The 25,708-nt window shown below is 46.6% G+C and overlaps 1 protein-coding gene across 1 annotated transcript in view; it reads left to right on the top strand.

Moving 5' to 3' along the window:
* Positions 1-25,708, top strand: part of DNAJB11 (DnaJ heat shock protein family (Hsp40) member B11) — a 593,123-nt gene that overhangs the window by 82,403 nt on the left and 485,012 nt on the right. Inside the window, exon 3 of the mRNA XM_033946900.1 lies at positions 13,904-14,001. Coding sequence (XP_033802791.1) covers positions 13,904-14,001 — 98 coding nt within the window. The remainder of the gene's footprint in view (positions 1-13,903; positions 14,002-25,708) is intronic.

Here is a 25,708-nt window from a genome sequence, read left to right as displayed (position 1 = left end):
GTTCTGTGTTCACAGAAGAAAATCCTGGGGAAGGACCGAGATTGTCTGGCAAAGTTACACGAGAAAATGGAGTAGATTCTGCGCCATTCACAGAGGAGAGTGTTTATGAGCAACTTGAAAAACTGAAGGTGGATAAAGCGATGGGACCAGACAGGATCCATCCCAGGATACTAAGGGAGCTCAGAGAGATTCTGGCGAGTCCTATTAAAAACTTGTTCAACAAATCTCTGGAGACGGGAGTGGTTCCTGGGGATTGGAGGAGAGCGGATGTGGTCCCTATTCATAAAAGTGATCACAGGGATGAAGCAGGAAACTACAGGCCGGTGAGCCTCACTTCAGTTGCTGGAAAAATAATGGAAGTGTTGCTGAAAGAAAGGATAGTATACTTCCTTGAATCTAATAGGTTACAGGATCCAAGGCAACATGGCTTTACAAAAGGTAAATCGTGCCAAACGAACCTGATTGAATTTTTTGATTGGGTGACCAGAGAGCTGCATCGAGGACATATGCTAGATGTAATTTACTTAGATTTAAGCAAAGCCTTTGATACGGTTCCTCATAAGAGGCTGTTGAACAAACTTGAAGGGCTGAAGTTAGGACCCAAAGTGGTGAACTGGGTTAGAAACTGGCTGTCAGAGAGATGCCAGAGGGTGGTAGTTAATTGAAGTCGCTCAGGATTCAATGCTGGGGCCGATCCTGTTCAATATGTTTGAGTGACATTGCTGAAGGGTTAGAAGGAAAATTGTGCCTTTTTGCAGGTAATACCAATATTTGTAACAGTAGACACCGAAGAGGGAGTGGAAAATATGAAAAAGGATCTGTAAAAGTTGAGGAATGGTCTAATGCCTGGCAACTAAAATTCAATGCAAAGAAAAGCAGAGAAATACATTTGGGGATTAATAATCGGAAGAAACCTTATATGCTGGGAGGTGAGAAGCTGATATGCACGGACGGGAAGAGGGACCTTGGGGTGATAGTGTCCGAAGATCTAAAGGCGAAAAAACTGTGTGACATGGCAGTGGCTGCTGCCAGAAGGATGCTGGGCTGTATAAAGAGAGGCGTAGCCAGTAGAAGGATGAAGGTGTTGATGCCCTTGTACAGGTCATTGGTAAGGCCCCACTTGGAGTATTGTGTTCAGTTTTGGAGACCGTAAGAAGGCTTGAGGCGGTCCAGAGGAGGGTGACAAAAATGATAGGAAGCTTGCACTAGAAGATGTATGAGGAGAGACTGGAAGCCCTTAATATGTATATCCTAGAGGAAAGGAGGGACAGGGGAGATATCATGCAGATGTTAAAATACTTGAAGGGTATTAACGAAGAACAAAATCTTTTCCAAAGACAGGAAAATGGTAAAACCAGAGGACATAGTTTGAGGTTGAGGGATAGTAGATTCAAGAGCAATGTTAGGAAATTCTACTTTACGGAGAGGGTGGTGGATGCCTGGAATGCGCTCCCGAGAGAGGTGGTAGAGAGAAAAACGGTGACTGAGTTCAAAGAAGCGTGGGATGAACATAGAGGATCTAGAATCAGAAAATAATATTAAATAGTGAACAAAGGCCACTATTGGGAAGGCTTGCACGGTCTGTATCTGTAAATGGCCGTTTGGGGGAGGATGGGCTGGAGAGGGCTTCAATGGCTGGGAGAGTTTAGATGGTATGGAGTAGGTTTTAACGGAGATTTCAGCAGTTGGAACCCAAGCACAGTACCGGGTAGAGCTTTGGGTTCTTGCCCAGAAATAGCTAAGAAGAAAAAATTAAAAAAAATTTAAATTGAATCAGGTTGGGCAGACTGGATGGATCATTCGGGTCTTTATCTGCCATCATCTACTATGTTACTATGTAAGAGATGATCACTGCTTAATAGAGCTTATAATGTAATTAAGACAGACAAACAACAAATAGGGGTTAGGGAAATTCTCACAAAGGGAATGATAAAACAGACATGGACCCATCTCGGGTCTCTCCCCAGGCCTATCTTAAACTTTGTTGGTCCAGTGGTGAGCCAGGGCAAGAGCAATCCTCCTATGCTCCTGCCCTGTGCAGTCTCGCTATTCAAAAGTTCCCACAGATACAACGCTAATGCTTTTCTGTAATACAGCTTATCCTATAGCCAAGGGATCAAATGCAGGTGGAATAGTCCTATACATAAAAGAAAGCATACAATCGACAAGAATGGACACAGCAGAGATAACCAACAAGCTGGAATCGCTATGGGTTAAAATACCGGGAAGGAAAGGGCCTGAAATAAAGATGGGCCCATACTATCGTCCACCCGGGCAAACCGGAGATATCGATGAAGAAATGGAAGCCGAGATGAAGCGAGAATGCAAAAACGGTAACACGGTTATTATGGGAGAATTCAACTACCCCGGGATAGACTGGAGTCTAGGAAGCTCAAGATGCGCTAGGGAGACAGAATTCCTGGAGGCTACACAAGATTGCTTCATGGAGCAGCTTGTTAGAGAACCAACGAGAGGAAATGCCACTCTGGATCTAATCCTAAATAGGTTAAGGGGACTTGCAAAGGAAGTGGAAGTAGTGGGACTGTTGGGAAACAGTGATCATAATATGATCAAATTCAAGGTTGAGGTAGGAATACCGAAAGGAAAGAGAACCATAGCGACAACTTTTAACTTCAGGAAAGGAAACCACGAAGCAATGAGGGAAATGGTAAGGAAGAAACTTAGGAACACTTCCAAAAAATGGCAAATGGTAGAACATGCCTGGTGTTTTTTCAAGGACACGGTGAGTGAGGCGCAAAATCTGGATATCCCCAGATTCAGAAAGGGGTGCAAAAAGAGTCGAACAAAATACCCGGCATGGATAACTAAAATAGTGAGGGAAGCAATAGGCAATAAGAAAAATTTGTTCAGGAAATGGAAAAGGACAAAACGGAGGGGAACTGGAAAGAGCACAGGAAGTATCAAAAAGAATGTCACTGTGTGGTTCGAAAAGCCAAAAGGGAGTATAAAGAGGGGCTAGCCAGGGAAGCACGAAATTTCAAACCGTTCTTCAGATATGTTAAAGTGAAGTAGCCAGCTAGGGAGGAGGTGGGACCGCTGGACAACAGAGACAGGAAGGGAGTGGTGAAGGAGGAGAAAGAAGTCGCGGAAAAACTTAACATGTTCTTTTCGTCTATATTTACAAACGAAGACACAACCAACATACCAGAACCTGAGCAATTCTTCAATGGAAATCAAGCAGAAAAATTAACATCGAAGAGGAAGTGACGTCTCTGATATGAATGATAGCTTGATCGGTGAGCTCCTGAGCAAAACCCTTCTCCTCATTGAATTATTGGGCTGGATCACATCCTACCTAATCTAATCTAAACCTTAGGTTTGTATACTGCATCATCTCTACATTCGTAAAGCTCGACACGGTTAACAAGAGTTAGGGTAGAAAGGAACTCCAGTGGAGGGAAGAGGCAAAATGAAGAGAAAATTTAGAAGACTAGAATAACCAGAGAGGGAGGAGGAGTTACATTTTTGAGAATAACCAGGTTTTCAGATGTTTACGGAAGAGTTGGAGGGAGCTCAGATGCCTACTACGGCCGTTGGACTGGTGAGCGAACGGCAAGGCAATCCGCAGGAAGCTCCCGTGCGACAAACCGGGCCAGCGCATGATGGAACAGGTGCTGATCCGGGGCGCACGTGGCACCGATGTTATGGAGTCGAGCGTGAGTGGCGCCGCGAGTTTGGAGAGAAGCATCGCAGCCGTGGCTGATATGCTCATTGAGCCGGCCCCGGAGCACTCTCCTCCTGACCCGTTGACCAAAGCCGATATGCAACAATGGATTTTGGAGGTGAAATCAGAGATTTCGGCTGTGGCGGTACGGGAGGCAGTGCAAGAGCTCCGTACAGATCTGGTGGAAGTGGGCTCGCGGTTGAAGTGGTGGAGACCCGTCTGGAAAACTGTGAGGAGAGTGTGATCGGAGTGCAACGCAAGTTGGAGAGCATCTCGGCTAAATATCAGCTTTTGCTAGATAAGCTGGAGGATTTGGAGAATCGCACCCGGCGTAACAACTTGCGGGTGTGGGGCTTCCCTGATCTGCCGGAATATAAGGATGTACAGTCCACTGTACTTAAATTGCTCCGCTGGTTGCTACAGAATGAAACTCTGGAGCCGGGGATTGAAAGGGCACATAGGGCCTTGGGTCCCCGGGTTGCTGATCAGCCTAAGGATATTGTGTTGTGCCTACAGAGCTTTGTGCTAAAGGAGCAGGTCTTACGGAGAGCCCGGGAGATGGGTACAGTGACCTGGAAAGGTTATCGTTTGGAATTCTATCATGACCTTGCTGATAGCACGTTGCTGAAGCGCCTTGCTTTTTGGGAGGTAACCAGTGCCTTGCAACGCAGTAAATTGCGCTATCGTTGGACCTACTCCTTTGGAGTGGTGATCACTATTAATGTTGTGCATACCAAAGTTTCTTCAGTGCGTGAGAACCGTGCTCTACTGCAAAAGGAGGGGATCGAGGTCCCGGATGATCCTGACCCGGTGCAGGGGGGGGGCTCCGAGTGTGGGCCGGAGCCCTGCTTCTTTTCGATGGCAGCGAGTGGAGCGTGCTTTCCGAGGAGGTCGTGGTAGTCGTGGGGGCCCCCCCCCCCATTCAGCTGCAGCGTCATCTTCAAATGGCCCTTCCTGACTGCCAGCTTGCTTTACCTGCATGTCTTGGACCTAATTCCTATGCTCTGTCTTGGACTTTGGTGTCGGTTGGGGTCTTTAGATTGGGTATATGGGGGAGAGTTTCCCCTGGTTGGTGTATGGGAGTAGGGTGGAGGGTGTATTGGGACTGAGTTTGGGGGTGGTGTGGCTGAGGGCTGGAGGATGGTTTGGTGTTGGTGGGGATATGGTTATGGGGGATTTGATCTTGGTGTTGGGTGTGTGCTTGTGGGGTTGGTTGTTATATGGTTGTGGTTGTTTGAGTAATGGGCGATGGGGACTGTTTACTTCCTTGCATGTTAGTGAGAAGCCTGGAGGATCTCACTGTGGGGGAGGGGGGGTGGAGGGGTGGGGGAAGGGGGGTTGGTGGGGGGAGGGGGGGCCCGGGACCGATTCTTGCTGGGGAGGGATATTGTTGCTGTTTTTTCTTACTTCTATGGCGGGGCTTAAATTGGTCTCTTATAACATCAGAAGTCTCAACTCACCTTATAAGTGGAGGGCATTTTTCCGGGAGTTGATTCGCTTGCGGGCTGCAGTTTGCTTTGTCCAGGAAACCCACTTCTTACAATCCCATGAACACCTTGTTCGTGATTCTCGGTTTCCCCGGTCCATTTGGGCCTCTCGGGTGGGTACTTCTAAAAAGGGTGGGGTGGGGATACTAATTGGCAAAGGGGTGCGCTGTGAGGTTCGTCGGGTCGCCCGGAATCCACAGGGAAGGTATCTCATGCTGGAGGCTCTGATAGAGGGGAGCTTGTATATTTGGTTAACATCTATGCACCTAATGAGGGTCAGGGTACCTTCTTTCGGGAGTTAGTGCCCCGGATTCTATAGTTTTAAGGGGGTTATTTGATAATTGGTGGGGATTTTAACCTTTCTGTGACATCTCATCTGGATAATTCGGGGAGAGCTGGGTGCTATGGGCAGCGGGATCATAAGTTGCTGCGTGCGGCTCTTACCTCCTTAAATGTTACAGATGGTTGGCGTTGGCTACATCCGTTGGTACGGGATTATACCTATTTTTCTAGAACGCATGCCTCCTACTCCAGGATTGATTATATCTTTGTGGAGCGTGGCCTGCTCCGACGGGTGGAGCTGGCGGGGATTGAACAAGTTACTTGGTCGGATCATGCTCCTATATGGGTGCAGTTTGGGGGTGAGGATGGTGGTTCGGGACGGAAATTTTGGCGCTTTAATGATAGCTTGTTGGATGATCCCGGGGTAGTGGCTCAGATTGAGGGGTGGCTTCGTGAGTATCTGGATTTTAATTTGGAGTGTGGTGCCTCTTCGGAAGCTGTCTGTGAGGGTTTGAAGGCTACCTTGCGGGGTCGATTGATCGCACTGGCCTCCCTTCAGACAGGAGAAAAACGACTGACCATACCTTCTGGCCACTCCCTCAAAACTGAATCTGCCCGCAAACGCTCCTACTCGCATTTCATACCCAAACTTTGGCACACAATCCCTCCATCTGTCAGATCACTAGATGGACTCTGGAACTTCAGGAAGGCCGTGAAAACCTTCCTCTTTACTAACCCAGCGCCTTAAAGTCATTCACCCTGAAATGCCACCCAGTCAACTCACCTATGTCACTTAATTTCACCAGATGCTACTTAGTACATATGTTTTATTGTCATGTCTATATTGTAATTTATGTAAACTGTCATCTATATTGTAATTTATGTATAATGTCATCTCTGCTCTGTCTGGATTATTATGGATGTACTTTGTAACCTGTTCTGGGCTCTTTTGGGAGGACGGGCTAAAAATTGAATAAATAAATAAATTAATTAATGTGTTGTTGCATCGGATAGGACGATTGGAGGGGATGCATAAGCATCGGCCTTGGGATGCGGAGTTGGGTAAGCGGTTGCGGCATACCAGGATGGATCTTCAGGCTCTGGAGTTGGAACGCTTGCATTTTTAATTTACAACTTTTGCAACAGCGGTACTTTGAGTTCTCTAATAAGGCTAGTAGATTAGTGGCACATCGCTTGAAGATCCGCCAATTGCATAACCATATTTTTTCTGTTCGAGCGGCCTCTGGTGAGATTTTGCGGAGGGAGGATGATATTCGTGCGCGTTTTGTGGAATTTTATTCCCAACTCTATACTCCGGAGGCGGAAGGGTCTCCACAGGAGTGCGATAGCTATTTGGCTTCGGCATCGCTGCCTCGGATTGCAGAGGGGGATGTTGGGAGGTTGGATCGCCCACTTACGTTGATAGAGGCTCGTGGGGCTCTGCGGTCTATGAAGGTAGGCAAGTCTCCTGGGCTGGACGGTTTCACCGTACGGTATTAAAAACGCTTTCAGGACTTTTTGTTTGCCTTCCCTGCTACAGTTCCTTAATTCCCTGGGCAGGGATTGCAAGCTTCCCTTTTTTATGCCATTGGCGGGGGTTACGGTTTTAGCGAAGGATGGGAAAGATCCTATGCATTGTGCCTCTTACCGTCCGATCTCTTTGCTGGGGTGGATACTAAGATTTTCACACAGATTTTAACAGACCGTTTGAGTTGGATTCCCCGATTGATTCATCCTGACCAGTTGAGATTTGTGGTAGGTCGGCAGGTGGGTGATAATTTTTGGCGGGTTTATGATCTGCTCGAACGGGCTCGGGGAAGGGCGGGGGAGACGGTATTCTTGTTTATTGATGCTGAGAAGGCCTTTGATAGGGTCTCCTGGGTTTTTCTGTTCCAAGTTTTGGAGTCTGTTGGCCTGGGTCCGCTTATGAGGGAATGGATTCGTATTCTGTACCCCGATCCTGTCGGATGCATTAAGGTGAATGGGGGCTATTCCGATACTTTTTTTTGGTGTGGGGTACGTCAGGGGTGCCCTCTCTCCTCTTCTTTTCGCTTTGACGGTGGAACCTTTAGCTCAGCGGGTGCGGGCCAATAGAGACATCAGGGGGGGTTTCTGTACCAGGGGGTGAGTATAAACTGACCCTTTTTGCGGATGACATCCTCTTTACGGTTGAAGATCCTGAGGTCTCCTTACCGGCTATTCTGAGGGAGTTGGATGCTTTCGGGGTGGTGTCGGGGTTTCGCGTTAATGTTGGCAAATCTGAGCTGCTTAATGTCAATTTGTCTCCTGTTCGGGTGGACTTTCTCCAGAGCCGCTTCTCCTTTCGGTGGGTTAAGCATTCCTTGCGATACCTGAGGGTTTATTTTGGCCTGCTGGGCACTGATATTTATAACCTTAATTACCCCTCGCTGCTTCGTCACATTTGGATGGATTTGGATACATGGAGGATGCTATGTTTTTCTTGGTTGAGTAGGGTGGAGATAGTGAAAATGATGGTACTGCCTCGCCTCCTGTTTTTGTTTCAAGTACTGCCGCTTTGGGTGAGTAAACGGACATTGGAAGGGGTGCAATGGACCATTTTTCATTTTGTTTGGGTGGGGTGTAGGCCGCGGGTGAGTAGGACGGTTCTCTATCTGGGTCAGAGTGAGGGAGGTCTGGCGGTCCCTAATGTGTTGAAGTATTATCAAGCTGCTCAATTGCGTGCTCTTTTGGAATGGCAGACGCGGGACCCGAAACTGTGGGTAGTGCTTGAGCAGGGTTTGTCGGCTGGGGTTCTGTTGTTCCATCGTCCCTGGTTGCCTGGGAGGGTTCGGATGGAGGGCGGTTTGACATCCGTGGACACTTCCTTGCGGGTTTGGAACATGGTTCAGAGGAGGTTGCTGTTGGGTAGGCGCCACTCTTGGTATACCCCGCTGCGCCATAATCCTGCGTTCGCTCCTGGTCGGGAAGTCGGGGTGTTTCCACGTTGGGAGACCCGAGGACTGGTATGTGTGGGACAGCTGTGGGATTCGGTTCGGTCTCGCATAAGGTCCTTTGAGGAGCTTCAGACACGCTATGATCTCCCTTCTCGAGACTTCTTCCCGTATTTGCAGGTTCTTCATTACTTTCAGACCTCGGGACTTGTGAGGGATTTGAGTGGTGGAAAGACGCCCTTTGAGTTGTTGTTAGGCCCGGTGCTTCGGAAGGGTGCTTTGTCGGCTCTGTCTGTACCAATGTCTTAATGTTCGGGGGGGCTGCTCTCCTACCTTATATGTCAGCTTGGGAGGGGGATTGGGGGTCCGTTATACCTCTGGAAACTTGGGAAGATATTTGGAGGGAGGTATCCTCCGTGGGAATAGCGGCCTTCTTGGTTGAAAATGGTTATAAGGTCCTTTTTCAGTGGTACTACACTCAGGCGTTGGTTAGGTGGCGAAGGGATTGGAGGGGTCTCTGTTGGAGGGGCTGTGGGGAAGTGGATACTTATTTCCACATGTGGTGGGCGTGTGGGAGGGTGCAGGACTTCTGGGCTGAGGTCTATACTCAAATTTCTCGGATTTTATGTACGCCGGTCCTGGTGGACTGGCACCATGCGCTCTTATTTTGGCATCAACTGGACCTTGAATGGGGAGACTCCTTGTTTTGCAAGTTGGCTTTCACTGCAGCCCGGCTGGTTCTAGCCTCCTCCTGGAATCAGGTGCAGCCCCTCTCTTGGCATCTAGTGGAGTGGCGCTTACTGAAATGGCAGCTTCTTTACCAGCTTATGGCCTTGCAACATGGTAAACAGCATGGTTATGCCTCTATTTGGCGCCGCTTCAGGGCGTGTTCTCTGTAGGGTCCCATACTGGGGGGTGTTCTGTTTGGGATTCTGGTGTTTTTGAGACTGGTTGGGGATTGCTTGCTCTTTTGTCTCTTTTTCTTCTTTCTGTGTTTGGTGATATTTCTCTTTTATAGTAAGTGGTTAGGGTCTTGTGGTCTGTCATGGGGGGGTGCTGTTTCTAGTGGGGATTTGTTGCTATTTGCTTATATTCTGGGGCCTTGCTAATGTTTTTCCATACTGGTTGTACTTTTGGTACTCTTTCTTGGTAGTTTGTATTTGCTGCTGTTAACATAAGAACATAAGCAGTGCCTCCGCTGGGTCAGACCAGAGGTCCATCGTGCCCAGCAGTCCGCACACGCGGTGGCCCAACAGGTCCAGGACCTGGACTGTAATCCTCTATCTATACCCCTCTATCCCCTTTTCCAACAGGAAATTGTCCAATCCTTTCTTGAACCCCAGTACCGTACTCTGCCATATTACGTCCTCTGGAAGCGCATTCCAGGTGTCCACCACACGTTGGGTAAAGAAGAACTTCCTAGCATTCATTCTGAATCTGTCCCCTTTCAACTTTTCCGAGTGCCCTCTTGTTCTTTTATTATTCGAAAGTTTGAAGAATCTGTCCCTCTCCACTCTCTCTATGCCCTTCATGATCTTGTAAGTCTCTATCATATCCCCTCTAAGTCTCCTCTTCTCCAGGGAAAAGAGTCCCAGTTTTTCTAATCTCTCAGCGTATGAAAGGTTTTCTATCCCTTTTATTAGACGTGTCGCTCTTCTCTGAACCCTCTCGAGTAACGCCATATCTTTCTTAAGGTACGGCGACCAATATTGGACGCAGTACTCCAGATGAGGACGCACCATCGCCCGATACAACGGCAGGATAACTTCTTTTGTTCTGGTTGTAATACCCTTCTTGATTATGCCTAGCATTGTATTCGCCTTCTTAGCGGCCGCTGCGCACTGTGCCGTCGGCTTCATTGTCATGTCCACCATTACCCCCAAGTCCGCACAGTGCGCAGCGGCAGCTAAGAGAGCAAATAGAATGCTAGGTATAATCAAGAAGGGTATTACAACCAGAACGAAAGAAGTTCTCCTGCCGTTGTATTGGCCAATGGTGCGTCCGCATCTGGAGTACTGCGTCCAATATTGGTCGCCGTACCTTAAGAAGGATATGGCGTTACTCGAGAGGGTTCAGAGGAGAGCGTCACGTCTGATAAAAAGTATGGAAAACCTTTCATACTGGGTCTCTTTTCCCTGGAGAAGAGGAGACTTAGAGGGGATATGATAGAGACTTACAAGATCATGAAGGGCATAGAGTAGAGAGGGACAGATTCTTCAAACTTTCAAAAAATAAAAGAACAAGAGGGCATTCGGAAAAATTGAAAGGGGACAGATTCAAAATGAATGCTAGGAAGTTCTTCTTTACCCAACGTGTGGTGGACACCTGGAATGTGCTTCCAGAGAATGTAATAGGGCAGAGTACGGTACTGGGGTTTAAGAAAGGATTGGACAATTTCCTGCTGGAAAAGGGGATAGAGGGGTATATATAGAGGATTACTGCACAAGTCCTGGATCTGTTGGGACACTGCGTGAGCAGACTGCTGGGCACGATGGACCTCAGGTCTGACCCAGCGGAGGCATTGCTTATGTTCTTATGTAGATATTAGTTGGGAACAAGATGGGTGGTACAGAGTGCTTTGGGATAAACAGACGGGAGGTTAAACTCAAGGCAAGTTGTTTATACAGTTAAATAAAGTATAAATAACTGATTTAGTTAGTATGTGTGGTGAGCTAGTCCTGGTACAAAATGAGGGCATTATTCTGTAAACGGTGCCATAAATTAGGTAGCTGTAGGCACCCTAACGCCACCTAACATAATTGATTTAATTGGCATGGTAATTGACCGTGCCATTAAAAACCTATTAAAAAACTAATTTTAAAAAATGTAGATATTGAAATCACATCTATAGCAAGGTGCCTAAGGTCAAAGTAGGCGTAGTTAGGGGCATTGATGACCTATGCATAATTCTCAAAAGAACTTGGGTGTCTGCAATATAGGCCAGTAAAACCCTGGCCTACATTACTGGCACCTCAGTTTTGTGATAGACGCCGTTTACCATGATGTTTAAATGGCACCTAAGTGTGATTGTAGTCGGCAGCCGATTTAGGCACAATGTACAGAATTTGACCCTGAGTATGTATTATAGGTTTGCAATCACAAAATCCTGTTCCCGGTTTTGCTGTTTAATTTGGTTTACTGTGGAATCATTTACATCTTGCTTCTGCTTTTACTTTTTACTGCAAGCATCGGATGTAACTCAGTAAAAGTAGTAAAAATTGGTGAAATTATTACTTAAGTAACAAATGTTTTCCTATGCTTTACAAGTAAAAGAAACAACTTTACTTAAGTATGGTAACTAGTTACATTTACTTAGTTACTATACAGCACTGGGTTATTTCTGTGCTTGGCTTTCTTGCATATCTCTCTTCTTGAATATGATTACGTTTGTCAGTTTGAATATACTGTATTTCCCTGAAAATAAGACCTAGCATGATTTTTGGGGTAGGTCTTAATATAAGCCCTAGTCCCTTTCTTAATCTCTGCCTTCCGTGTACCGCGTTACCGATTGACACTATCAGTGATGCGGCAGAGGGAATTCCCCGATGGGAGAAGGCTGTGAAGCTTAGAGTGCTGCCGGCCAGATTTTGCTCTGGAGGGAGATAAGTAGGGCTTGTGGTTGGCGGGGTTCGAATTGGATAGAAGGATGGGAGGGTCAGCGGGGGTTTGGCGGTGGGGGGGTGTGTGTGCTCAAGGGTTCTGCTGCACTAGGGATGGGAGGGAGGGAAGGATAGAAGCTGGACAAGGGTTCTGCAAGAGGGATGGGAGGGAGGGAAGGATAGATGCTGGTCAAGGGTTCTGCTGCACAGGGGGTTGGGAGGGAGGGATAGAAAGATGCTACATAGGGAAGACATAAGGTGATGGGTGAGAGGGCAGGAGGATCCTGCCAATCTAATCTGATTAGCTTTTTTGACTGGGTTACTAGACAACTGGACGCCAGAGAGTCACTGGACGTGGTATATTTGGACTTCAGTAAAGCATTTGATGGCGTCCCTCATCGAAGATTACTGAACAAGCTGAAATCGATAGGATTAGGAGACACTCTAACTACATGGGTTGGAGATTGGCTGAGCGGTAGACTTGAGAAGGTGGTGGTGAACGGTACCCCATCCGAAGCATTGGACGTGATCAGTGGAGTGCCGCAGGGCTCGGTCCTGGGCCCGATTCTATTTAACTTATTCATAAAAGATATGACACAAGGACTTAGAGGAAGGGTATCACTGTTCGCCGACGCCACCAAACTTTGCAACATAGTAGGCAAAAGCTTATTACCTGATAATATGACACACGACCTACTGTTGCTGGAACAATGGTCAACTACTTGGCAGCTAGGCTTCAATGCTAAAAAATGCAAGATAATGCACCTGGGTAAGAGAAACCCGCGTAGAACTTATGTACTAAATGGTGAGACCTTGGTTAGGACCACGGTGGAACGCGACCTAGGGGTGATCATTAGTGAGGACATGAAGGTTGCCAATCAAGTGGAGAAGGCTTCCTCCAGGGCAAGACAAATGATGGGGTGTATCCGCAGAGGTTTCGTCAGCAGGAGACCTGAAGTTATGATGCCGTTGTACAGAGCCATGGTGAGGCCTCACTTGGAGTACTGTGTTCAGTTTTGGAGACCACACTACCGAAAGGACGTGCTGAGGATCGAGTCGGTTCAGCGAACGGCCACCAGGATGGTCTTGGGGCTCAAGGATCTCACGTATGAAGAAAGATTTAAAAAATTGAGGCTATACTCACTTGAGGAAAGAAGAGAACGGGGAGATATGATTGAAACATATAAGTACATCACGGGACGCATCGAGTCAGAAGATGATATCTTCTGGCTCATGGGACCCTCGACCACCAGAGGGCATCCGCTGAAAATCAGGGGAGGGAAGTTTCATGGTGACTCCAGGAAGTACTTCTTCACCGAAAGAGTAGTGGATCATTGGAACAGACTCCCACTCCAGGTGATAAAGGCCAGCAGCGTGACGGATTTTAAGAGAAAATGGGATACTCACGTGGGATCTTTAAGGGAGTAAATTCAGAGGAGGGGATACTTGGAATGGGCAGACTTGGTGGGCTATATCCCTTTTCTGCTGCTTTTTTCTATGTTTCTATGTTTCTATGATGCTGCACATGTGGGGGAGAGAAAGGAAAGAGGAAAAATTGGGGTGAAGGAGAGCTAGGGAGAGATGAAAAAATAAGCACTACCCCGAAAATAAAACTTAGTGCGTTTTTTGGGCCCAAAATTAATATAAGATACTCTTATTTTGGGGGGAACACGGTAGTTCTTTATCTCTGTAACCCTCCCTGCTGCTTAATAATTGTAAAGACTACTTCAATAGTATTCACAGTCACAGAAGTTGGGTATCAAAATTCAGATTGATGATGAAAATATACCACTGTACTATTCTTTAATGTATAAGGAATTTCCAGCCAAGTAGTGTTTATGGTGAATCTTGAGTAAATCCAAATTCTGATGAGGCAGTGCAAACGCTACTCTGATTCTTGTTAATGTATCTTCCTTGCTTTCTTTGCTACCTGTACAGGTGTTATCAGATGAGGAGAAGAGGAAACAATACGATACCTATGGGGAAGAAGGCTTAAAGGATGGGCACCATAGCTCCCATGGAGACATCTTCTCACAGTGAGTAGCTGAAAACTTGGTACCAAAGGGTGGAAGACAAGGGAGGTAATTTTTAGAAAGGAAAGCCTTGCACATGGTGGCCAATCCAGGTCACTCATACCTGGCCAAAACCCAAGGAGTAGCAATATTCCATGCTGCCGATACAGGGCAAACAGTGGCTTCCCCCATGTCTTTCTCAATAACAGACTGTGGACTTTTCCTCCAGGAACTTGTCCAAACCTTTCTTAAAACCAGCTACGCTATCCGCTCTTACCACATCCTCTGGCAACGCGTTCCAGCGTTTAACTATTCTCTGAGTGAAAAAAATTTCCTCCTATTGGTTTTAAAAGTATTTCCCTGTAACTTCATTGAGTGTCCCCTAGACTTTGTAATTTTTGACAGAGTGAAAAATCGATCCACTTGTACCCGTTCTACTCCACTCAGGATTTTGTAGACTTCAACCATATCTCCCCTCAGCCATCTCTTTTTCAAGCTGAAGAGCCCTAACCGTTTTAGTCTTTCCTCATACGAGTTCCAGCCCCTTTACCATCTTGGTCGCTCTTCTTTGAACCTTTTCTAGTGCCGCTATATCTTTCTTGAGATAATGAGACCAGAATTGAATCCAATACTCCAGATGAGGTCGCACCACGGAGTGATACAGGGGCTTTATAACATTCTTAGTCTTGTTAACCATCCTTTTTTTAATAATTCCTAGCATCCTGTTTGCTTTTTTGGCCGCTGCCGCACATTAAGTGGAAGGTTTCATCGTATTGTCGTTTTCTTGGGCGCTAATCCCCAAGGTGGACCCTAGCATCCGGTAACTGTGATTCAGATTATTCTTCCCAATTTACATCACTTTGCATTTGTCCACATTTAATTTCATCTGGCATTTGGATACCCAGTCTTCCAATTTCCTATGGTCCATCTGCAATTTTTCACAATCCGCATGCATTTTAACAATTTTCAACAGTTTAATCTCATCTGCAAATTTATTCACCTCACTCATTGTTCCAATTTCAAGATCATTTATAAATAAGTTAAATAGCACTAGTCCCAGTACAGACCCCTGCGGCACTTCACTGTTTACTTCATTGAGAAAAATGACCATTTAACCCTACCCTCTGTTTTCTATCCGATAACCAATTTCTAATCCACAACTGAACTTTGCAACCCATCCCATTAATTTTCTCATGAGCCTCTTGTGAGGAACTTTATCAAAAGCTTTCTGAAAATCTAGAGACACTATATCAACCGGCTCACTTTTATCCACATGTTTATTCACACCTTCAAAGAAGTCAAGTAAATTGGTGAGGCAAGATAAGAACATAAGAAATGCCTTCACCGGATCAGACCGAGGTCCATCATGTCCGGCTATCCGCTCACGCGGCGGCCCATTTAGGTTCTCTATTATGAAAACCTGAAATTACCGTATCCCTCAATATGATTTGCAAGAAGGTGTATATCCAACTTGTGCTTGAAACCCCGAAGAGTACTCTCCGCCACAACATCCTCAGGAAGAGAATTCCAAGCGCCCACCACTCGTTGTGAGAAACAGAACTTCCTGGCACCCAGTTTCAGGCTGTGACTTCTTGTCCGTGTCACATCTGAAAATGTTAGTAATGCTGCTTCTTGGTCTATTTCATCAAATCCTTTTAATATTTTAAGTCTCTATCAAATCGCCTCTCAGTCTTCTCCTCTCGAGTATGAACAGTCCCAGTTTCCTGAGGCGTTCTTCATAGTTCAAGTTTTTCATTCCTTTGACTAGTTTCGTGGCTCGCCTTTGTACCTTCTCCAACAGAGCTATGTCCTTCTTAAGGTGAGGAGACCAGTGTTGGACACAGTACTCCAAGTGTGGTCTTACCATTGCTCTATAAAGTGGCATTATGACTTCTTCCGATCGACTCGTGATCCCGTTCTTAATTATGCCCAACATCCTGTTTGCTCTCTTCGCCGCCGCCACACATTGCGCCGATGGCTTCAGGGTTCTGTCAATCAGTACCCCCAAATCCCTTTCATGTTCGCATTTTGCTAATGTTACCCCAAACATTCTATACTCGTGTTCTTTATTCTTTTTTCCTAGATGCATCACCTTGCATTTATTTATGTTAAAATTCATCTGCCACTTTGTCGCCCATGTTTCCAGCTGTCTCAGATCCTTCTGAAACTCCTCGCAGTCCCTTTGAGAGCCAACTGCCCCACATAATTTTGTATCATCGGCGAACTTTATTATATTGCATGTCTTCCTCGACTGAACCCATGCTGACTCCATCTCATTAAATCATGTTTGTCTATGTGTTCCTCAATTTTATTTTTTATAATTGTTTCTACCATTTTGCCCGGCACTGAATTGAGGCTTACCGGTCTGTAATTTCCTAGATCTCCCCTGGAGCTCTTTTTAAAAATCGGCATAACATTGACCACCCTCCAATCTTCAGGTTACAGATCACTAAGAGCAGGTCAGCAATTTCATGTTTGAGTTCTTTTAGTACCCTTGGATGTATACCATCCATTCCTGGCGATTTATCATTTTTTAACTTGTCGATTTGGCTTAGTACATCTTCCATATTCAACGAGATTTCTTTCAGTTCCTCCGCATCCATCACCCTTGAAAACCATTTCCGGTTCAGGTAGTTCTCTTACATCTTCTTCCGTAAAGACCAAAGCAAAGAATTCATTCAGTCTTTTCGCTATGGCCTTATTCTCCCTGAGTGCTTCTTTTGCTCCTTGATCATCCAACGGTCCCACAGATTCCCTCACAGGTTTTCTGCTTCTGATGTACCTAAAAAAATTGCTATGAGTTTTTGCCTCTTTTGCAAGCTTCTCTTCATATTCTTTCTTAGCTGTCTTTATCCCAGGATGAGCAGGCAGCATATTCTCACTGATAGGTGACGTCGCTGACAGAGCCCCGGTACGGACCACTTCAAAAGTGCATTGCCACTTCAATTCTGTAGAAAGTATGCGATAGCACCGTGCATGCACGAGTGCCTTCTCAAGTGACATAGGTGTCTCTTAGTTTCTTAGTTTCCGCGGAGCTAAAAAGAAGCGTTTTCAACGGCCGTTGAAAATTTTTTCTTGTTGCCTTCCCGCTCTTGCAGATTTCTTTGACTTTTTCAGTCATTTCTTTTCTTTCATTCTTTCTTTTGCCTTGTGTTAAAAAAATAAATAAAAAAGTAAACGTTTTTCGTTTTTTCCCTCTCACGGGTTTGGCCCAGCGGGGCCTGTTTAACCACCTTGGCCTCCGATTTTGATCTTGCTGGGGCCGATTTTCCTTCAATGTCCCGCCCGCATTCGGATCTTAAAAAGTGTGGACGTAGGGGGCGTGGCTGTGCGAAGAGCAGGAAAGATGCGTTTCCCTTGAGCTCCGCGGTTCTCCCTTTGATCTAGCCTCCCTGCACTAAAATTGGCGAATATATTATTGCCTCAGCGCTCGCATCTACTTTTGTCGGGGTGTATGGACAAGTTTGTGCGCCACTGCGGAGTGGAAATGGCAGCTAAAACCGGCAAAAAGGAGTGCGAACGCATGAAGTCGGGGCCCGGGGCTGAAGGAAAAATGGCGGGCTCAGTGGATGCGGCGGATCACGTGAGTGACGAGCTGATTAGCCGCCTCACTGAGGCGGTTGTGACTGCCCTGGGATCCCGTTTGGACAAAGTCCATGAAACTTTGGAGACGCTTTCTTCAACTGTGGCTGAGTTTCATACCAGAGTGGCCAAAGTTGAAAACACAGTTGGCTCCGCAGAGGATTCTATTTCTACAGTGCAAGAAGAGCTGAAACAACTGCGAAGTAAAGTTCTCTGTTGTGAAGAGAAACTGGAGGATCAGGAGAATCGATCTAGGAGAAACAATTTGCGTCTGGTGGGTATACCTGAATCAATACCGGATGCAGACCTGATTCCCACTCTGGAAAAATGGCTGGCGACTGAACTGCTGGCTACACGTGGCTTGGGCCCCTTGCGCATAGAATGGGCGCACCGTTGGGCAGGAAACAGGAGGGTATGCCCCGGCCCCATGTGGTGATTGTGCGTATTCTTAACTTCGCTCTCAAAGATCTGATCTTAAAGAACTACCGCCAAAGGAAAGATTTACAGTTCCAGAATCAGCGTGTTCTGCTTTTCCAGGACTACTCTGCACAAGTGGCTTCTCTCCGCCGGGGCTTCTCCTCAGTCTGCAAACAGCTCACCGAGCATAAGCTGCGTTTCGCGCTCCAATTTCCAGCCAAGCTCCGGGTGCTCTATAATGGCCAGCCGTTCTTGTTTGATACCAGTGCGGCGGCTCGGGCACAAGTTCTACAGTGGTTTCCTGATCGGGCATCTAGCACTTGAGGGGCTGTGATTATTTCTTGTGCCTCTTTTATAGCTTGAGTGGGGGGCCCCAGTGAAGTGAGGGGGGCCTCTCTGAAGGGCCAAGAGGGCTCTGCCCCTTTCTAACTTCACTTGTTATTCCCTCTCCATGAGGGTATTCATTTCTTCTAGTTATGAGGACGTTATTATGGCACTTGTTTGTTCTGTTTGTGCTTATTGCTTTGCTCAGACTTGGCGTGCCCAGTTCTTCTTATATCCGATGCACGTTTGTATATTGTTACTTTTCTAGCCCTTATTTTTGTTCTTTCTTTTTTTTTGGGTGCTGGGTTTCTGAGTGGGAGGTTGGAGGGGGGGGGGCTTGGGCCACATAGAGTCTCTTCTATGATGTGGTGGTATCTGGGGGTATGGGGGGTTTGGGAGGGGGCAGTTGGGAAGGGGGAGGGGTTTGGGGGAGATGGGGACGGGAGGGAGATCTGTATCTGTGTGGTACTTGCTGGGAATTGTATGAGTGTTCTTTGGATGCTTGCCGGCTGGGGGGAGGGTTGGGACCCCTGGCCGGAGATTTATGTTTCTTGGTTGCGTTGGTATCGTTGGTTTTTCACCCTGGATGCCACTTAAAAGGGGTGTGCGCTGTATGACGTGGAATGTGTCTGGTATTAATTCCCCAATTAAGAGGACCAAGATTTTGCAATATTTAGCTAGGCATCAGGCTGATATTGTGGGATTGCAGGAGACCAAGCTCACTGAGAAAGAACATGGTAAATTGAGACAGTCCTGGGTGGGCCAATGCTACTCTGCCTCTGCTCCCAAGGCTAAAGCCGGAGTGGCCTTGCTCATACATAAATCCGTACCTTTTATCAAGTCTAGAGTTCTTTCGGACCCGGATGGGCGCTATGTACTTGTTCAGGGCACTCTGTATCAACAACCTGGGGGGTTTTGATGTCATTGGCCCAGGTACCTGTGGCCTACAAAATTTTGCTGGGGGACTTTAATTCTATTTTGGATCCAGTCTTGGATTCCTCCAGGGGGTCCTCTAGTTCTGTTGGGAGGTCGGACAATGGGCTTCATGCTTGGATGAATGCTTTAGATCTGGTAGATGTCTGGAGAATATTCCATCCTGGAGATAGGGATTATACACATACTTCTAGGGTGCATGATACCTCTTCCAGAATAGACTATATTTTCCTTTCGCGCTCCTCCTTCTATGCGGTCCATAAGGCTGAGATAGGAGCATTGATCATCTCGGATCATACCCCAGTATGGATGGATATTAGTGTGGGGGATGGACCCCCTGGTGGAGGTGGGCGCTGGCGTTTTCCAGTGGCGCTCTACTCGGACCCTGATTTCAAACAGTACTTAGAGCGGCAGTGGCAGGATTATGTAGAATTTAATGGGGTGCATGCAGGTGATGGGGTGCTTTTTTGGGAAGCCACTAAGGCGGTATTACGAGGGGCTGTGCTGGCCTATTGTGCCCGCCGGAAGAAAATGATGGCGGCTAAGATCCTGCTCCTTGAACGTAAGGTGCGGGAGGCCAGACTTTTGGCCCTCCGATTGCCTACTTTGGGCCCATAAGAATGCTTTTAGCGTGGCACAGTCAGCGCTCCATGTCCTCTTACACGAGAAAGCCCAGAAATCTCTTTTTTATTATAAATACTGGTTGCATCGTTTTGGCAATAGGCCTGGCAGACTGTTGGCCCAGCTGACTAAGGCGCGGAGAGGTTCCTCATCCATCACCTCTCTCCGGGATTCCGGGGGGCGGCTGGTCACAGATCAGTCTCACTTTGAACAGTTATTTGTTAACTTTTATAGCTCCCTTTATACTGCGGAGGTGGTGAATCAGGACTCTCAGATTCAAGCTTATCTGGACTCGTTACTTTTACCACGGCTATCGGACGCAGACAGCGCGAGCCTCACCTCTCCTATCAAGAGGGAGGAGGTTTTGGGGGTTATTAAACACTTACCTCTCTGCAAATCGCTGGGTCCGGATGGGTTCAGTGGAGAATTCTACCGTCTTCTACAGGGCTTTGTGGCTGATCCGTTGCGACTGTATTATGAGCAGGCTGTGGATGGGGGTCATTTTCCCTCATGTTCTAATCAGGCGCTGATCACGGTATTGCCTAAGTCGGGTAAGGATCCTCTTTTAGTGGAGTCTTATCGGCCCATCTCGCTTATTAATGTTGATCTCAAAATCTTGGCGAGGATTTTAGCTAATCGGCTAACGCCGCTTGTCCCCTCTTTGGTGGGGAAAGATCAGGTGGGGTTTGTGAAAGAGCATCAGGCGGGTCATAATGTTCGGAAGCTCTTGATAGCTTTGGCTCATTGCGATTCCCGGTGATTGCCTGCGTTGGCTATTAGTTTTGACTCCGAAAAGGCCTTCGATAGGGTTGATTGGGCTTTCCTTTTCCCGCTCTTACAACGTTATGGGATGGATGGGTTTTACCTGAAGGCCCTTCGTGCCCTTTATTCCAACCCTGCGGCCACGGTGTTGGTCAATGGGGTTGCTTCTCCGATTTTTTTGTTGCAGAGGGGTACCCGGCAAGGTTGCCCACTGTCTCCCTTACTTTATATTTTATTTCTGGAACCTCTATTGCTTCGGATTCGTACCCATCCTGGAATCTCTGGAGTGGAGGTAGGAACTTCTTCTCTGCGTTGCATGGCCTTCGCGGATGATATCATGGTTGTGTTAACGGATCCGGTCTCAAACCTTTCTTTATTATTGGACTTGTTCCGGAGGTTTGGGGCCTTATCGGGTCTTAAACTTAATGTATCTAAATCGGAGGCGCTGCCTATCCATCTCAGCATACCCTTTGCATGGTCTGCTTTCCCTTTGAAAGAGGCCTTTCAACAGGTGAAATATCTAGGAACCTATATCCCTTCTTCGGTGGCGCGCCTTTATGAGATCAATGTACGGCCCTTGCTCCGCAAATCTGTTGAGAACCTTCGTCTTTGGGGTGCCCTGCCGGTTTCCCTTGGGGGTCGCATCTTTCTCTATAAAATGATGATTGAGGTTATTCTTTAAAAAGTCTGGATCACTTTTTTGCGGTCAACGTTTATGGTTATATCATGATGTAACTAGAATAACCCAGGAAAGACGGAAAATGTTTTTGGGCATGAGAGAAGAGACAAGGAAGCTAGGTGCTACTTTTTTGCTAGCTTATCCATGCAAATGTGTTATTAAGTTCAAAGGTCTGAAATATGTGTATTTTACACCAGATCATCTACGTTCCTTTTTAGATCTCAAAGGTTTATCTAGTGGAGGGAGTGTAGCTTAAAGGAATTGCTGGGTTGTAGCGTTTAAGCCTTTACTTTTTTGTTATATTATTGTAATATTACTCCCTATAATATCTTTGTTTTCTTTTTCCTCCTCCTAATTTGAGGTCTAAGGAAGAGTTAAGTTTCATATATATATTTATTTTAAATAGTGTAATGTTTAATGATGCTTTTCTTTTGGAACATGATTCTGTATTTCTAAATCAAGTAGTTATACTTGTAAGTATGTTAAATTCAATAAAAATAAAGTTTAATAAAAAAAAAATATATAAAATGATGATTGTACCTAGGTGGCTCTATCTGCTGCAGACCCTGCCCATCTAGATTCGTCGTTTGGATTTGGAGGTGTTGTACCGAGCTTTGCGGGTTTTTCTGTGGAGGGGGAAGATACCTCGTTTGCCCCTTCGCATCTTGATGTTACCTGAGGCGCAGGGGTTTTTTGGTTTATTGGATTTACGTGCTTATAATTTAGCTTGTGGTATGCGACAGGTTCGGGATTGGTGCATGGAGAGGTCTTCCTTCTTGACCTTCTCGGTGGAAAGGGACTTTTTAGCGCCTGTCTCTGGTTTGTTTCTGCTGCATGCCCCCTCAGTACAGTTGGCTACCTCTCAACGGCGACATGTGGTATGGTCCTATATGGAAAATGCTTTGCAAACATTTGGGTCTTAACTTTAGTGTCACACCTATGTTACCACTAGTGGGGAACCCATATTTTAGTCCCGGTAGTAATACTCGAGCTTTTCAGGTTTGGCATGCTCATGGGGTCCGCAGGGTTGGGGATGTTCTCTCGGAACAAGGGACTCTTTTGTCCTCTGTTGAGCTGGCGTCTTTATATGGATTGGACAGATTGGATGTCTTTAGCTATTTACAAATGCGCCATTATGTTCGGAGTCTTGATAGGGCACCCTTAAGTGTATCGGTAGCACAGCGTTTGGGTCAGAGTTTGGTGTTGTGGGAGGACTCGGCTCCGCGTCTTCGCTTCTTTGTCAGTGCCTTGCAGTCTCCATCATCTACTTCACGGGCTGACCTCCTGGCTGGGGCATGGAGCGCTGATTTGGGGTGTACTATTCTGCCCACTCTTATTTCCCACTGTTTTGTTTTCTTGCGTTGTCTTTCTCATAATATGCTTCATAGAGAGCAAGAATACAAATTTTTACATAGAATGTTTATTTCCCCGCAGAGGGCTCATCGTGCTGGTTTTGCGGCACATGCCTGTTGTCCCAAGTGCTCTTTGAGTCCTGCTACTTTGGGGCATATGTTTTGGGCATGCCTGCTGGTCCAGCCTTTTTGGCTGGAGGTGTGTGCCTTTTTATCCTCCATCTGCGCCTCGTTACCTGTATGTACCCCAGTTATTGCCCTTTTTTATGACGGTGCTGCCCTTTCGCTTTGCTCGGTAGCACAGAGGTTGCTAATCTCTAAGGGTCTCCTTTTGGCTAAGAGGGTCATCCTGGTCTTTTGGCGGTCACAGCATGCTCCTTCTTTCTCTCAGTGGCATTTATCCCTTTTTGATTTAGCTCTGCTGGAACGAAGAGTAGCCGGGACACAAGTTGAGAGACTTTGGATCCAATTTCAAGATGTTTGGGAGGGGTTTTGGCTGACGCTTCCGCATAGGGAACGGAGTCTATTGTTGAACTGCTGACTTTCCCTGCTTTACTGTTCCTCAGGCCTTTTTCTTTTTGCTTCCTTCCTTTCTTTCTTTCTTTGGTCTCATCTCTTTTTCTTCTTATCTTTATTCTATTTCCACGTTTTCTTTTCAGCTGCTGCTTACCACATGGGTCGGGGGTGGGGGGGTTGGGTTGGGTGGGATGGGATGTTTAGATTTTGCTTCTAACTTTGTTCCATGCTCCTGTGGTTGGTGGGTGTGGGTGTGGGGGGTTATTGTAAACTCCTCTATTGGGCATGTATTGACCTCTTACTATCTGCTTGTTGCTGTCTTGTGGGGTCTGTGTCTGCTGCCTGCTCAGAGTGGGTGGGCGGGAGTCCTTGTATAGCAGATGTGTTTCTGTATTTTTTCCTGTTATTGTGTGCTGTTGTTTTTGCCCAATAAAGAAATATTATACTAAAAAAAAAAAAAGTGTGAACTTTGTGCTTGCCCCATTTCAGTGACTCACTTGCATCGCTGGTGTCTCCAGTGTTTGGGGCCTGAGCACCATCCGGAGACTTGTTCTTCTCTACAAAAAAGAACTTTGAAGAACTGCCTCATTCAATAGCGATTTCTCTTCGGTGTTGCAATGGAAGGAGACTCGACACCACTACCAATGTCGTCGGCACTGTCCAAGTCGACACAGTCAGAGCCAACTCTGGTGTCGCAGTCTTCTGTGGGTAAGCTGGCTAAGAAGCTTTCCCCCGCCCCATCTGGGCAAGTCTTGCTGGCCTCGAAGAAGCCCAAAAAGTGCTCTGCTCCAATATCGGTGAGTGCTTTGTCATCGGCCTCCTCTTCATCAGAGTGTAGAGCCGCACCAAAGGTACCAACAAAAAAGTCAGCAGTATCAGTGCTTACCCTCAAGCAAAAAATTGGCAATTTGCTTAGGGAGGGAGCATTTCCAAATGCTGGTGCTGACCCAACTTGTGCCCATGTCGACACTAACTCTCCCGGTGCAGTCCAGTCTGAGCCCATGACACCGGTTGCACCTTCAGTTGATATTCCATCGGTGCGGAGGCTTTCCACATGGGAATCGGTACCTCCAACTTACTGGCGCCGGTCGTTCTCAACACAGACATCACCAGAGATGACTCCGGTGCAGTCCCGGAAGGCATTGCAAAAGCTAAAGCATATTGAGCCTTCAACACCGGGTAAAGTCTGTTCAGGATTCAGACTTGTGGGAAGACTCTGAACAGGATCCTCTTTTTCTGAGGATGTGGGTTCTGATGATGATTCACCTCAACATTCCTCTCAAGAGCCTCCTGTGTTGTCTGAAAAGTCATCTTTTTCCAGGTTTTTTTTTCAAATGTCAGAAACTTTATCCATTCCACTAGAAGCTGACTAAACAGTCTAAGCAGTTCTTGAAGGCTTTGGATTATAATCATCCGCCTAAGGAGCTGCTCAAGCTTCCCCTTTATGACATTTTACGGGAAGCTTTTTATATAAATCTGGAATCACCACTTTCGATTCCTGTGACTCCTCGCAAGTTGGATTCTCTGTACAGTGTGGTCTATTCCTGGGTTTCACAAACCCCAACTTCTACATGAGTCTCTTCTGGTGGAGTCTACCTTAAAGAAGTCTTCGGGGGCTAGTGTTCACGCATCTGTACCTCTTGGCAGAGAGGGCAAAGCCATGGATCGATCTGGCAAATGCCTTTATCAAAATGCCATGTTGGCCATCCACTCTGGCAACTACAATTTCCATTTTTCATTTTACCTCAAGCACCTGATTAAGCAGATTTCACTTTTCCAGGAATACATTCCAGAATGCAAGCTTTCTGCTTTTCAAAATCACACTTCTGATTTGTTTCAGCTGAGGAAATATATGGTACGTTCAGCTTGTGACACTTTTGAACTTACCTCCTGTGCTGCAGCTATGTCCGTAGCCATGAGACATCTGGCTTGGCTTAGTGTGTCTGAATTTGGCATGAACCATCAAGACAGGCTTGCAAATGCTCCGTTTCTGATGAGCTTTTTGGTCCTTCCATGGACACGGCTAAACAGAAGTTGTCCACTCTTGAGACCAGATGAGACACTCTTGTCAAGCCTAAAAAGAAGCCTCCACCTCGTTCCTTCAGACCGGCTGCTTCTTACCAGCTACGGTTTGCTGCTAAACCTGCAGCTCCTGCTCAATATCAATCTAGAAGGCAGAAACAGCAACCTCGTCAACAACAGAAACCACAGGCTGCTCCCTAAAATCCTACACAGCCTTTTTGATGATTCTTCAGCGCATAGTCACATTCGGCATTCTACAGTCTTTGCCTCAGCCCATCGGAGGCTGTCTCCAATTCTTCATCGTTCGATGGGAGCTCATAGCATCAGACCTTTGGGTCTTAAACATCATTCGTCAGGGTTACACTCTCCATTTTCACACTCTGCCTCCAGATCATCCTCCAAGAGAGTCTGCTTTGGACCCTGCACAGTCCTCTCTTCTTCTTCTCCAGGAGGTTCAGCCCCTTCTCCTGCTCAATGCCATCGAGGAAATTCCTTCCCCTCAGCAGAAACGGGGATTCTACTC

This window comes from Geotrypetes seraphini, chromosome 5 (genome assembly GCF_902459505.1).
Source record: "Geotrypetes seraphini chromosome 5, aGeoSer1.1, whole genome shotgun sequence".
Taxonomy (NCBI): Eukaryota; Metazoa; Chordata; class Amphibia; order Gymnophiona; family Dermophiidae; genus Geotrypetes; species Geotrypetes seraphini.
This window is presented reverse-complemented; position numbering and strand designations above follow the sequence as displayed.